This window comes from Globicephala melas, chromosome 2 (genome assembly GCF_963455315.2).
Source record: "Globicephala melas chromosome 2, mGloMel1.2, whole genome shotgun sequence".
NCBI classification, from domain to species: Eukaryota; Metazoa; Chordata; class Mammalia; order Artiodactyla; family Delphinidae; genus Globicephala; species Globicephala melas.
In genome coordinates, this window is record NC_083315.2 from 28,799,960 (window position 1) to 28,814,442 (window position 14,483).

Sequence of the window (14,483 nt, forward strand, 5' to 3'; positions counted from 1 at the left end):
ACAGTAACTTTTAATCATTTCTTTTTTACCTTTCTAAAGTGTTTTTTTTTCTTTGTGGTTACCCTTGAAATGTCTCTATAAATATTTAATAACTTAAAGACTTAATCTTTCAAATCCCCAGCCAAACAAAAATGGACATTTAAACCACAAGCTCCAGTCAGGCGTAATTTGGCCCAGATGTCCGCCGGCGCACTGGCCCACTTTGAACCATTCCTTCATGACTCTTTCTTCTTACGGTTCCTCCTTGAGAAGTTCCCTTAGGGAAGGAGTACTGGTGAAATCTGCTTTTGTTTATTCCCCAAGCCATCATTGCACACACATTCCTCAAGGAAGTCTTGCCGAGCACAGAATTATAGTTATTTTCCCTTCACACTCTGAAGCACTTGGCATTATTTTCACGAAGACGAACTACTGGAGAGAGACGGACTTTCTCAGTTCTAGTTCCAAAATTTCCCAGGAGGGATCCTGACGGCCCCGTTTGGGTTAGTGGAGCATAAAACGACGGCTCGCTTGGCACCCAGGTGGGAGGACACAGTTGTGGGGCGGTGGTGACAAGGGGCCCAGCAGTAGGGAGTAAAATACCTCAGTCTCTAAACTGTGGCTGAAATTTCCCAACACATTCCCATACCATTGCGGGGGGGGGGGGGGGGGCGGGGTGGGGGGAGGATTCTTGTCACACACTTTAGCGTCCTTTAGGTACCGCGGGATGCCTGTGTGCTCGCAATGACGGGAGCCCGTGAATTGTCCTGACTGTGGGATAAAGAGCCCTGCCCTCCCCACCCTACTGCCCCAGCTCACCCCTCAGCACAAATCCCGTGGAACCGGACCCCCGCCCCATCATGCCAAAGTGCCTGGCGCATGTGGAGTAAACCCGCTGTTCCCAAGGCCTGTTCAAGCACCTCCATCAGGGGTGCCCTCCCCCACTTGTTCTCGCCCCCGCTTTCATTTGCTGACACTTTTGTCAAACTTCAGGCTCCAGTTTGAATGTCATCTCTCTGGAAACGCCTCCTGGACCAAACTGACTGCAGCAGCCCCTTGTGACTCTGCCCCAGCCCACACGGCACACAGCCCTCAGAGTGCCAAAGGGCTGCTCAATCTACTTGCATTTTGACCAAAAGCTGCTTAAAGATGGTTTTAATAAATTTGATTTTAAACTCACAGAATTTTTATGATTTCCTTTTCAGCCTCTTCCCACGATATGGACTACATATCGTATGCTGCATAAAAAAGAGGTGCTCCCGATTTTTGGAATAACTTCCTTGACTTCTAACTTATTAAGGGAAAACAGAAAACCTATAGATGAGGGAGACACGCCTTAATGGCGTTTTGATGAAATCAAAGCAAGTCTTGCCTTCTTAGTTCTTTACACTAATATGCAAACTTTTAAATGTAACTGAAGATATAATTATGAAATCTAGACAATACTCACATGTTTTTGAAGAGTAAGGTGAGGGAGTAATCGTGGAGAATTTCTGCCCTCTGGGAACTGAATGTGCCCCTGAGGCCCATGCAAGGTGGGTGACGAGGCCTCCTGGTTCGAGGCAGGGCTGGGGCAGGCAAGAAACGCCAGGCAGAGCCCTGCCACCTGCCGGGGCTCCCAGGACAGGTACGGCTCCATCCACATGGGTGAGAACAGAACGGTGAACAGGCAGCTGCAGCCAATCCTAATTTGCATTCTCCCATGGAAAACAGGCCTATGTTCTCTTACTGCAATTTTTTTTCAACTTTCAAACAAGCTTAACTGTAGTAAGAACAGGACAAGCATCTTATGAAACTCTGAGGAACTTTGGCAAATGCCTGTATTTTGTCAAATTGTTAACTCCCTTCAGAAATTTTGGGGTGGTGATGCAGGAATGGAGAAGTGTAATGTGGATCGTTAAATTATAGCATAACAGATAGAAAATATAACACAATTGAGCTTTTAAGTCTAAAATTAAAATTTTTTAAGTGGGCAATACTATAATTAATTTGTTTACCTTCTATATCATTGTGATGTTCAATAGCCATTAACAATGCTTTACCAAAGCAAAAACATGAAAAAAAGGCAAAATAAAAAAAAAGAGAGACTCCTAATAACAACACTTTTACAACAGTAGTTACAGAACATGGATTTTTAATGAATTTCATACTGCATTGAAGACACTGAACACTTAAAAACAATTACATCAACACAATGAAAACAACTGCTTCTACACAACACTAATAAATGCACACCTTCTCCCCAAAAGAAACTTTTCACAGATTTAAGCAACAGATGACTTACATAGGATTCTTCAGATTCCAAAATAGGTACAGATTTTGGCTCTGCATAAGCTGATGTGCAGTGGTTGAGAAAGGGCGCCCCTTCATCCAACAACATACCTCTCGTGAAATTCTCCATCAACACAGTTTTCAGTAACCACCCATCTCTTTGTTATTAAATGAAATTCTGACATGTCGGCACATGGACAAAACCAATTCCACTTCCAAACACTATTTCAGATATGATCAAGGCAGCTGGTCACACAACTTCATTTCAGGCACACACATGCACAAACCTGCGGACACTCACACGTGCACGCACACACACTCACTACCCCCATCTCCTTCACGATGCCTGAAGACATCCCTCTCAGCCATGGCAGCGGGTCCTGCTCCTGAGAGGGGCCGAGCCCTGGGCAGGAACGGGGAGGGGGCAAGGGAGACACGGCTGCAAGCGGAGCCTCGTCTGCACAGGCCACGTGGCCGCATACACACGTGTTTACACGCTTCCAATTTTTTAATCCAGCAGAGATCTGGTTCTTTAATCTGGCTTAGCGACCTGCAGACATTTCCCAATGTTTCCAAAAGTAATTCTAAGACACTCAGACGTGAGACTGAAGCAGAAGAGGAGCTGGCATGTGCGGACAGCCCTGCTGTGGAGACCCCAGAAGGGCAGGCGGCAGCCTGCGCCGTCCTGACCCTGGCGTTGGGGAATGTCAGACTCTAATAACCAGCTCTTGAACTGCTGTTGTTATAAAGCTGCCCTAAAACTCTTGCTGTCTGTCCCTCGCTCTGGTTCTCCCCGGCCCCAACCTCCTGCCCAGCCAGGAGTCATCTCAGAACCAGACCCGACTACCCAGGGCAAGAGGCCTGAGATGGTCTACCGCAGGCCCTGAGGCAAAGGGAGCCATGGGCGAGGCACCATCTCTAGGGACGCTCTGCCCGCGACACCACAAAACGGAAGCAGTGACCAGGACTGGGCCATCACGATCATTTCCAATGTCACCCTCCAGTGCCTGTCCCAGTGCTGGCCTCCAAGGGTTACATATGTGAGGGGGGGCACTGAGATGTCTCGTTATCAGACTGTAACTCAACAAGAAACATGGCTCACGAACACCAGGTAGAAAGTCCCAAGAAGGCGAGACTGACAGACTCCCTGGCAGAGGGGGCACCGAGAGCCACCCGCCCCCTGGGAGCTGGCAGCTAGTGAGGAAGGAGCCTTTCCTCTTCAGGTACGTGGGCTGCGCTGGCCTCTCCTGCCTTCTGAACGAACTCATGTTCCAGCTCTAGATCAAAAAGTGCATGAACCAGGTAACAGTGACACCCCAAGTTTTCCAAATACTTTGCTTTTGAGGTAGTACTCATTTATTTGCATTATTAGCTCTCAAATACCACCCAGAAAGTGAACCCACTTGGAAACATGCAAACCCAAGGTGTAGAAAATAAATAAGGTTTGTTTTCAGGCAGCAGGGCCTTCTAGAAAGGTCAAGTCACATTCAATGGATAAGTCATTTGAAACTTCTAAAAACTGTTTATAACCACAGCTATAAACTAAAGTGCTTTAAATTTTGCTTAATACCTGGAATCAGTGATTAGAATCATTATATTTTAGAATTTGGTAGCATGAGACTTCAGGAGATTGAAATGATTTTCTATAAAAAGAGCAGAAACTTTTTCTTTTCAAAATAAACTATCCAAATGTTGCAGATTCAACATTCTATGCTTTTTTTAACTTCTAAAATCCAAGTTGATTTTACAGAACTGTAACAGAACACAGACGTGAAGCTGAGTTAACACACGCTGGAACCCCACGCAGACCTGAGCATGAGGTCCCTGCTCGCTCCTGCCAGGATAAGGCAGAAGCGGATCATCGTTCCAGAAACGTGGAGACCACTGACACCTCCCAGTGAGAACAGGGTTCATGTTTCACTTGCGCAGACACCACGCCCTCCTGTCACCCCAACACACCCAGGGACTCAACACCAACAGCCGCGGGAGGGGCTCCACCTCTACGGCCCGTGATGCCAACACACACAACACAGAAATAAACAACAGGGGCACACTCTGGACGCTTCATGCAGGCTGGGTACAGCTTGGAGAGAGCACACATCTCCTGCTCAGCATCCACCACCCACAGCAACGGCTCCCCAGCGCCAGGCGAGCCAGCAGTCGCAGTCCCTGGCTGCCGAGGAGCCTCAGAGCGGTGCCCTCACTTCTCCTGCAGCAGTGCCGGGATGTTGATGTTCCAGCCGATGGCCTGCCGGTCAAAGCCGCAGGTGAACAGATTGCACACGGGATGGTCCTCACTCCAGGCCGAGCCGCACACCATCCTCCTGTGGCCCTGAGACCAAGCACACAGCACAGTCAGAGCAGGGCTCCCCAAGCAGGACCAGATGAACCACACGCGCCCAAACGACCCAACGGAAATGAGAGCCATGAACACAATTAGTCCAAGTGACACCTCCTGTGTTGCTGGTGGAGAAGCCTCCACGAAAAGAGGGGTCGGAACACGGATGAACTCATTGAGGCTCACCAGCGCCTCAGGATTCCTTCTTCAAGAAAAGGAGTCAGGGCTTCCCTGGTGGCGCAGTGGTTAAGAATCTGCCTGCCAATGCAGGGGACACGGGTTCAAGCCCTGGTCCGGAAAGACCCCACATGCCGTGGAGCAACTAAGCCCGTGCGCCACAACCACTGAGCCTGCGCTCTGAAGCCCACGATCCACAACTCCTGAGCCCACGTGCCACAACTACTGCGCACCTAGAGCCTGAGCTCCGCGACAAGAGAAGCCACTGCAATGAGAAGTTCGTGCACCGCAACGAAGAGTGGCCCCCGCTCGCCGCAACTAGAGAAGGCCACGTGCAGCAACAAAGACCCAATGCAGCCAAAAATAAATAGATAAATAAATAAATTTATTTTTTAAAAAAAGCAGTCAGATCACAGTCAACAGGAAGAATACATAAATGGTCACTTTGGAAATTTTTAATGAATAAATGAGGCTGGGTGACGTGGGAAACAGTAAATAAAATTTACTCAAAGACCCCAAATACCACTTTAACAAATAATCGGCTCAGGTAATAAAGGAGCTAGAAATATACCTTTGGTACCAAATAAAACAAGGATAAAACAGATGGCCTTTCAAGTAGATTCCCGCCACCTTCAGGGATTCAGTTAAATATCAGAATGTTGGAAAAAATATTGCAGATTACTTGGAAAGTTTATAGCAGATACATACACTAACATGCTACTATAATATTATACAACAGGTACAAGAGGTAGGATTCAGAAAAGCTGACAGAAATCCTATAAGTAAAAGAAACTCTCGGGACTTCCCTGGTGGCACGGTGGTTAAGAATCTGCCTGCCAATCCAAGGGACACAGGTTCAAGCCCTGGTCCGGGAAGATCCTACATGCCATGGAGCAACTAAGCCTGTAAGCCACAACTACTGAGCCTGCGCTCTACAGCCCGCAAGCCACAACTACTAAGCCCCCGTGCTGCAACTACTGAATCCCATGCTCCACAACAAGAGAAACCACTGCAATGAGAAGCCCGTGCACCGCAACGAAGAGTAGCCCTCGCTCGCCACAACTAGAGAAAGCCCGTGCGCAGCAACAAAGACCCAATGCAGCCAAGAAAAAAAGAAAGCAAAATAAATAAATCTATTTCACCTACCACTTTAGGAGGAAATTAATTCAAGCACAACAGAATTCTACAATTCCTACAAGGCTGAATGTTTACAGACAATTAAAAATGAAACTGTCTCCATGGAATTAGTACCACGAAGAACTGCTTGGAACTCCCTTTCTTGAGGGAGAAGATTCTCAAAGCCATGAAGGGACCTGGGCTCCTGGGTCAGAACACAGACCTCACACGCTGTACAGCTGTTCTATTTAACACTCAGGCCCACCTAAGAGAAAGAATCCTATCCAGTTAAGGTGCAGCTTAGGTGCTGCATCGGTGATACCCAGCAGTTCGCAAATGTGAAGTTGCCTGGACAAGCAATTCATGGCTTTGTTGGGGTGGTGAAGCTTTCCTGAGTTATTCTAATTTCGTGAGTAGTTTGTCTATGAAGTGCACTCAAAGAAAACAAAGCTCCACAACTAACTGGGGACGGTACACGTAAGAGCTGCAAAAGGGAAGACAAGGCTTTGTCTGAAGGACAGAGGACCTCTGGGAAGCTGGTGCCACTTACAGCAGAGATGTCTTCCCTGTCTACCAATCTACTTGCCAGCCTGCCTCCAAAACCGCCCTGGGCCCGCGGCTTAGCAACTGCTGCGAGGTTTTTCCCAGGACAAGGCGGAGGAGCAGCGGAGGAGACTGGGGGTGCAGACACACTCACTGATTGCAGAGTCAGGCACAGACCCTGTTGGAAACAACAAGGGACTGGCTGACCCACCACACAGCTTCCACTGTGAATGTAGAAAAGGCTGAAGGAAGCCAGGGAGAGACTGGTGTGTGTGGGCTCCATGGAGCAGAGCCTGCAGGTGTTGCCCAAAAGCAGGGGCTTCATCCACTATAGCTCCACCTGCTGCCCCCTGGCGCTAAGACTGGGCCCTGAACTTGGACTTGCCCAGGTTCCCAGATGCCCCCCCCATATGCTGACTCAGCAGGTCTGAGCTGGTGCTGCGGAGCCCCAGGCTCCCCAGCGAGTCCAGCTCCTGCACTGCACCGTCCGAGATGAAACAGGAGCAACCCCCTGCCTTACGAGAAAGTGCATCTAAATGGAGACATGACCGCCACGGAAAGGTGCCCCCAGGACCCACGACCACTGCCCCCACAGGACAACGACACACGCCTGCCCGGAGGTGAGTTCAGCTGCTGTGCCCAGGGAGTTCTGAAATGCAGCGGGGAGACCAGGAACTGAAAGCCTGATTATCTCAGTTTAAACTTAAAAGCTGCTGCTCAGCTCAGGTATCAGGCAACGTTTCCAGCTTTCAATTTTATGCACTCCAAATACAGACTAAGTACTTCCAATGGAAACCCAGCAACCAAAGACTTAGTAAGAAAATGGGTGTAAAAATCGTGAATATTTTTCTATTGACTATCTGTTGAAATTATGTTATTTCAGATGCATTTGGTTAAATAAAATACACTGTTAGAATTAATTTCTCTCTTTTTGTGAAGGGCTATTGGAGCACTGGACACGCCCAGACTGGCTGGGAGTTCCCATCCATCAGTGATGCTGGGCCCAGGACCCCAGGCTCCCTGTGAACAGACTCGGCCCCAGCACGTACCTGCCGACTGCTGCGTGGGAGCCTCGCCAGCCTCACGCCCGACATGTCAAACAGCCTCACCTGGCGGTTGTCGTGGGGGAGGGCAATGATTTTTTGGCCAACGCACACATTGATCCTTCAAAGAGATAAAATCAGGTTACATACAAAACAATGACAGCACAAGTTTCTGAGTTTATAGACTATGATGCAGTAAGGGATTTCATACTATTCACACTTCAAGGCAAATCACACCAGCAAACCACAGGTATTATCTGCCTAGGGCATCAGGAAACAGGCCAAGTTCCTTACATGTAACTTACACGTATGTACTACTCAGTAACCTTTGGCCATAAATGGCTCATTCTTATTCTTACAAAGCTCAATACACCAACATGATTTTACACCTAAGTTTCAGTATTTATAGAATACTGGATATGCATTAGAGAATCAATAAAAAATACTTTCCCCGGAGTCTAAACCACTTTTCCCAGGGCTCTACCAAGTAAACACAAATTTACATGAAGCAGACACAAGCCACAAGGCCCCCTTCAAGCCACACTAAGGGTTCACATGAGGAGGACCACTGTCACCTGTTGATGGCAGAGTCCGTGCGGATGGTCGCGATGGGGGACCTCATGTTCTTCAAGTCCCAGACCTTCACGGTGCGGTCGTCGCTGCCGGAGACCACGTTATCTCCTACGGTGAACACGGCAGAGGTCACGGTGCTGCAAGTGAAGGACACAGGGTCACAACCTCGTCAGGAAGTTCGCGTCCACACTGCGTAACAGACAGATGCTCTTGCTGCCAGAGGCCCTGGCAGGTGGGTGGAGATGTGGACGCTGCGAGTCGTGTACCCCGCTCACTGGCCCTCCCGCCTAAACCTCCACTGGGCATGCAACCGAGCACAGCTGACCTCTCCTACTCAACCTCAACTTCTCCACGCAACGGAGCAAGGAAAGGCTCCCAGAAGAGGTGGACTAGATGAGACAGAACCTGCCAAAATCTCTATACAGCAGACGATTAAAAAAAAAATCCATCCCAACTGCAACTTTCAATCAATTTAATCAGAACACGGGAAAAAATTTCATTCCAACAAGAACAAAAACCAGTTTAAAAAAAGATATGAACAGACTCTTCTCCAAGAAAGGTTTACAAATGGCCAATAGGCCCATGAAAATTTGCTCAACATCATTAATCATCAGGGAAATGCAAATCAAACCACAATAAGCTATCACCTCACACCTGTTAGAATGGCTGTCATCAAAAAGACAAGAGATAAGTGTTGGGGAGGATGTGGAGAAAAGGGAACCCTTGCGCACTATTGGCGGGAATGTAATTGGTAAAGCCACTACGGAAAACAGTGAGGAAGTTCCTCAAACAATTAAAGACAGAACTACCATGTGATCCAGCAATTTCACTCCTGGGTATTTATCTGAAAAAAACAGAAACACTAATTCAAGAAGACACATGCACCCCAATGTTCATAGCAGCATAATTTACAATAGCCAGGACATGGAAGCAAACTAAGTGCCCATCGACAGATGAATGGATAAAGAGAATGTGGTGTATATATATATATATTATATATATATATGTATACACACACACACACACACACACAATGGAATGTTACTCAGCCATGAAAAGGAATGAAATCCTGCCACTTCTGACAACGTGGATGGATGGAGGGCACTATGTTAAAATCAAAGGCCACGTGCGCCACAGGGAGAAAGGCAGAAGTAAGGGTAAATCTGAATAGCAACCTGATGACCCACCCGAACTCCCTATCTGAAGAACAAGGACACCGTAAGGGCTTGAGCAGAAACGAGGTGTTGCTGCCCCTTAGGGCCGAGGCACAGCACTGTCTGAGCAGCTCGGCCATTGGCCAGGCTCTGGGGGCAGATCCCTCTGCTGCCTGTGATTTCTCTGTGGACTCGAGGCCTCAGGAGGTTTGGCCAAGTTAAATTTCAGTTAACATTCTGCTAAATTAGTGGGAAAAAGTCCCCACAAAAGCTCGTCTAACTCTATGTTAATGAAATGCTGAAAGACGTCAGGTTTTCAGTAAATCACGACCCTGACAGGTATTGTAGGGCATCAAAGGGAGAAGCTGGTGAGGCCATCCTTCTAAAGGCCCCTCCGACGCAGGTCCCTCAGGGGCGGGTGGGAAGGCTCGGCTCCGCCAAGCTCCCACTGCCTCATTTATCTTACTGCCGAGAGCAGCTGAGTGTGTGCCTCCAGCTGATGGCGCGGCACCTACTCACCACACACACTGCACAGCCTGGAACGTTCTGCTCCCTCCATGGGCCTCAATCAACAGAGCGTCCAGAGAGCTCGTGCTCCTCTTTAGGACTGACAGCTGTCCCCCCACCACATAGAGACATGGCTGCTTTGTGTAACACTCTGCTGAAATTTTCCAGCAAAGTAAGGAAATACATGATGTGGAAAATGCCAGCCTGGGAGACACAGAGGCAGCGAGCGACTCCTCTGGCTCCACGTTGGGCAACGTCTGCAGGGCTCCTATCTCTAATTCTTAGGACGTAGCTTCCGACGGAGCAAAGTGACACTTTCCCACCTGAAGTACAAGCCAGAGGAGCAAGTGCTCCAGAAACAGGGACCCAGGCTGAACCTTTGTGGCTCTTCCACCTTTGGGGAGACCCCAGGAGGCATCAGGTGGCTCTCGCCTGCTTAGGATCGCGGCAGGGCACGTGAAGTGCAGTCCCACAGACGTGACATGACACACGGACCAGAAGGCCTTTCCGCACCCGCACGCAGGAGACCTGTTGTGACTGGTGCTGCTTGCAGGGGCTCGGGCCACCGCCTTCCTTCCTGACCACTGGCTTCCACACTGTGTCTTCCAAGCTAAACGTCCCACAGAGTAACAAGTCTTCGGCAACACCCAGGATCTCAGAGAGCACTGCCCTTCCGATCAGGAGTGCTCTTCAGAAGTTAGAGACTCATGTCTCCTGTGTTTCAAGATCTCTGATGCCTGAATGAGAAACAGAAAACTCATCTCCAAATGAAACACACTTCTGGAGAATCCTTGAGGGCCGGCTCCCAAAAAAGCAGACCCTGAGATAAAAAACATTCAAAGGAAAAGTCAGTTTTGCATCACACATAATTTTTCAGGACTTAAAGTCCAACTGCTCCTGGAAGAAAGCAGGTAGCGCACATAGCGTGTAGGGCCTCTGTCTCACTTGTTATTTTCTCTCCAGCCGCCCTCTCCAGGGTCAGTCGAGAGTTTCCCAACTCACCTCGCGATGGGCCTGAACCACAGAACTGCTTCCTCAACAGACTGCACACCTCTCGCGTGCCTGGTCCTGCTTCCCACAAGAGAACACGCAACAGAGGGGGCGCGTGACAACGTCCCCATAGCCCACGCTGGCGGAGGACACAGGTGCGCTGCAGGGCCGGGCTCTGTCCTAACACCAACACTCCCACCAACGGCACCCATGCCAGAGCTCTGGGGACGTGCCCGCCATGGCCACAGAGAGGGGCTCCAAGGGGTGAGTCAAAACAGCACTGCTCTTACTAGGCTAAATTCTCCTCAGCATTTTATTAACCGAATTAATAAGAACCTTCTCCACAGATTATTCAAAGATGACAGGTCCACACAACCTGATTTAAAATGATTACAGAGAAGTTAAAATCAGTAAGGTTGATATAATAACTTCACACTTGCAGTATCAAGGGTCACGACTCTGATTTCCTTTCTGTGAAACCTGGTCGTGATTTCATTCTTACCAAACAATGTAACAGTCAACCATAAGTCAGATTTGAGTGCTGCAATTATATCAATAATTTAAAGAAATCTGAGAGGAACGTATTCCACTTAGATGAGGGGGGGGGAGTGATCTCCCTCAAGTTTTTTAACGCTCCATCCCCTGATTTTCTGAGTCCAAGAGTTTATCTGCTTACATGCTCATCAATTAATAGCCACTGTCCCAGTATCAATGTGACATGATTCTGTGCATAAAAATTGGGAAGTAAAGAATTTCAAAGGTTTATTTTTTAAATCTTCCAAAAGGAAAACATCTGTTCATAAGTTTTGAAAGTAATATGGTATAAACAAGCCCTATTCATAAGATAAAAGTCAGAAATATATTAGGAACTACAAGATTTTTACTCTCAAATACGTTAGTAGATTGGCCCTAAATTGCAAAGTTGGAGCCAGAGGGCCCAGCCTGGGTCTGTGGGGATGGTCCGGGGCTGGAAAGGCACCTCTTCTTCGCTGGTAAAACAAGGAGTCCACCCGAAGCGTCTCTCCCACCAGAGCGTGGGGTGACTCCCCTAACGCTGGACAACAGGTGCCAGAGGGTCCTGACAGCCCGAGGTCGTGTGCAAATGTGCCTCAGAACCATGTGGAGTTCCCAACAGAAGTGACACAGGCTGCACGGAATATGACGTGTGTGCAGAAACATATACATGCACGTGTAAACGTGTCTGTCCAGAAGTGTTACAGGCTGCACAGACCGTGATGTGTGTGCAGATACATGTGCGTGTGTGTGTGTGTAACGTAAGCCAAGACTAACCTCCCGCCGTCACTACCACCTCCCAAAGCCAGGCTCTGCCCGGCAGCTGCCCCCTCCCCACACTGCTCACTGCTCGCCGTCGCTCAGGGGGTCCTGCCAACACCTGTGTCAGGTCCAGACGTGCCTCGGGTAGGTCTCAGTGAGGCTGTAATGACGCAGTCGGGAAGGTGTCCATCTGTGTGAATAACCTGACGATGCTGCTCTGGGTCACCTCAACGAAAAGTGAAGCAATCAACTCACAACAAAGAGGCATTTAAATGCACTAACTTCCTTAAGTCCTTATTTTTATTAGTTACTAATCAGCCCTTCTTCAATGAAGAATTTAAAAAGGATAAATGGAGAAATATTAAATCTCCTCTTACTTTTCAAAACTATCTCTTGAATTTCAAACAACTTTTAAATGTATCACCAGGGATCAGTAACTAAATTACTGTATATCCACTACCTACCTCTAAAGCCAAGGTGAGCGAGCAAGAAGGAGATGGCTCCTCAGCCGCTGACAGAGACACTCCCAAGATCTTTCCACGAAGTGCCCACGTGTGCGAGGTGCACACGCCCACCCGGCAGCTGCTGCGCACCACCACTCATGCCCTCTGCCCATTTCCATGACAAGACAAACATCCACTGATTCATAACCACTGCAGTCAGATCACATTTCTGAGACCATGGCTGCCACTCCAGTCTCTAAGAATTTGAGCAGAGTCTTTGGGCAAACAGAGCTGAGAAAATCGGAAACGGGGCAATTTATGGGGAGTTCACGCTGTCAGCCTTGGTTTGATGGTAACCTCAGATATCAACCATCTATTGCCACAAATTACGTAAGTCTCTACACTTCCCCAAATGAAACTGTTTTCAATCTACCCAAGCGAACAGAAGACAGAAGCAGACTCCCAGGCATATGGAGAAGGGGCTGTAAACTGGGGGAAGTTCAGGTTCGAGTTCTGAGGCCCCTGTGGTGCCCCGGGCCTCTCCTTCCTCCAGCAGTCATTGCTACCCCTCTTCCTCCTCATCACAGACGAGGGCTGAAGACCAAGACCAGGAATGAGAGACTCTCAGCCCAGCGCAGAGGTCTGCCAACCACCCCTACCTGCCGCCGCCTCCAGCACAGGCCTGCACACATGCTGTGTCGCTGACCAAGCACAGAATTCAACAGTTAAATCGAACCACCACCCAGTTAAAAGTATCACACTGTCAAAACACTTTTTCTCTTTAAAACTTAGCATAGGGCTTCCCTGGTGGCACAGTGGTTGAGAATCTGCCTGCCAATGCAGGGGACACGGGTTCGAGCCCTGGTCTGGGAAGATCCCACATGCCGCGGAGCAACTAGGCCCATGAGCCACAACTACTGAGCCTGTGCGTCTGGAGCTTGTGCTCCGCAATGAGAGGCTGCAACAGTGAGAGGCCCGCGCACCGCGATGAAGAGCGGCCCCCGCTCGCCGCAACTGGGGAAAGCCGTCACACAGAAACGAAGACCCAACACAGCCAAAAATAAATAAATTAATTAATTAAAAAAAAAAAACTAGCATAAAGAAAACTGTCAACAGCACGACACAAAATTCAAAGCTACTTTCACCTTCGTAAGCATAAGATCTAGAATTTAGATCTCTGGATATCTGGCAAGAGAAGCATATGAAAATGTCATAACTTTAAAGCAATCATTATAATCTCTAAACTTTTTTAAACCAAGTTTTTGTTAGATGCCATGTCTTATTTTCTTTAGACAAGAAAGTACCTAAGTTCACATTTGGGGGATGAAGTTAAAATCATATGAAAAGAATTAAGGCAAAAAAGAAACAAACAAAAAACTTTGCATTCTCAGATATTTTACCCGCGTTGAGCTTATTTCAGATATTTTCAATGCCAGAGCTTATTCGCACGTGTAAATACTGTCAGCTGGGTACAGACTGGAGTCATCGGCCACCCACAGGGGAAGCTTAATGACCAGTGACTGCCTCAACTGTCAGTCCCTTTTTATAGCAATTGAAACAAAACAAAATGAATCTAAAAAACGGGGGGCGGGGGTGGTGGTGGTGGTGACGACTCTACCAAGCTCCACAGGAGGCAGCGGTGCTGGGAGGAGAGGGATCAGGAGCCTCCCTTTAGAGCAGCAGTCCCCAGCCTTTTTGGCACCAGGGACCAGTTACGTGGAAGACAATTTTTCCACGGGGCGGGGAGGGGGGCGGGTTTGTTCAGGCGGTAATGGGAGCGATGGTTCAGGCGGTAATGGGAGCGACGGGGAGCAGCAGATGAAGCTTTGCTTGCCCGCCGCTCGCCTCCTGCTGTGCGGCCCGGTTCCTAACAGGCCGTGGACCCATACCGGTCTGCGGCCCAGGGGTTGGGGACCCCTGCTTTAGAGGACAGTCTACACGGGCATCTCTCAAGAGCAGCAGTGGTTTTAACCTAAGTATAGGTTTTGTTATAGTAGAGCCACTTTCAGGAACGTCTCTGTATCCACAGCCCACAAGGTCAAAGTCCAGCCCCACCGACTGAGCGCAAGGTACG

The 14,483-nt window shown here is 48.6% G+C and overlaps 1 protein-coding gene across 3 annotated transcripts in view; it reads right to left on the bottom strand.

Annotated features, from left to right (window-relative positions):
- Positions 1–2,096: 2,096 nt before the first annotated feature.
- WDR37 (WD repeat domain 37) overlaps positions 2,097–14,483 on the bottom strand; it is a 59,300-nt gene continuing 46,913 nt past the window's right edge. For all 3 annotated transcript variants that reach the window (XM_030878333.3, XM_030878332.3, XM_060293697.1), the window contains exons 12-14: positions 8,043–8,177; positions 7,474–7,588; positions 2,097–4,582 (exon numbers count right to left, since the gene is read on the bottom strand). In XM_030878333.3, coding sequence (XP_030734193.1) covers positions 4,451–4,582; positions 7,474–7,588; positions 8,043–8,177 — 382 coding nt within the window. In that variant the 3' untranslated portion in view covers positions 2,097–4,450. The remainder of the gene's footprint in view (positions 4,583–7,473; positions 7,589–8,042; positions 8,178–14,483) is intronic.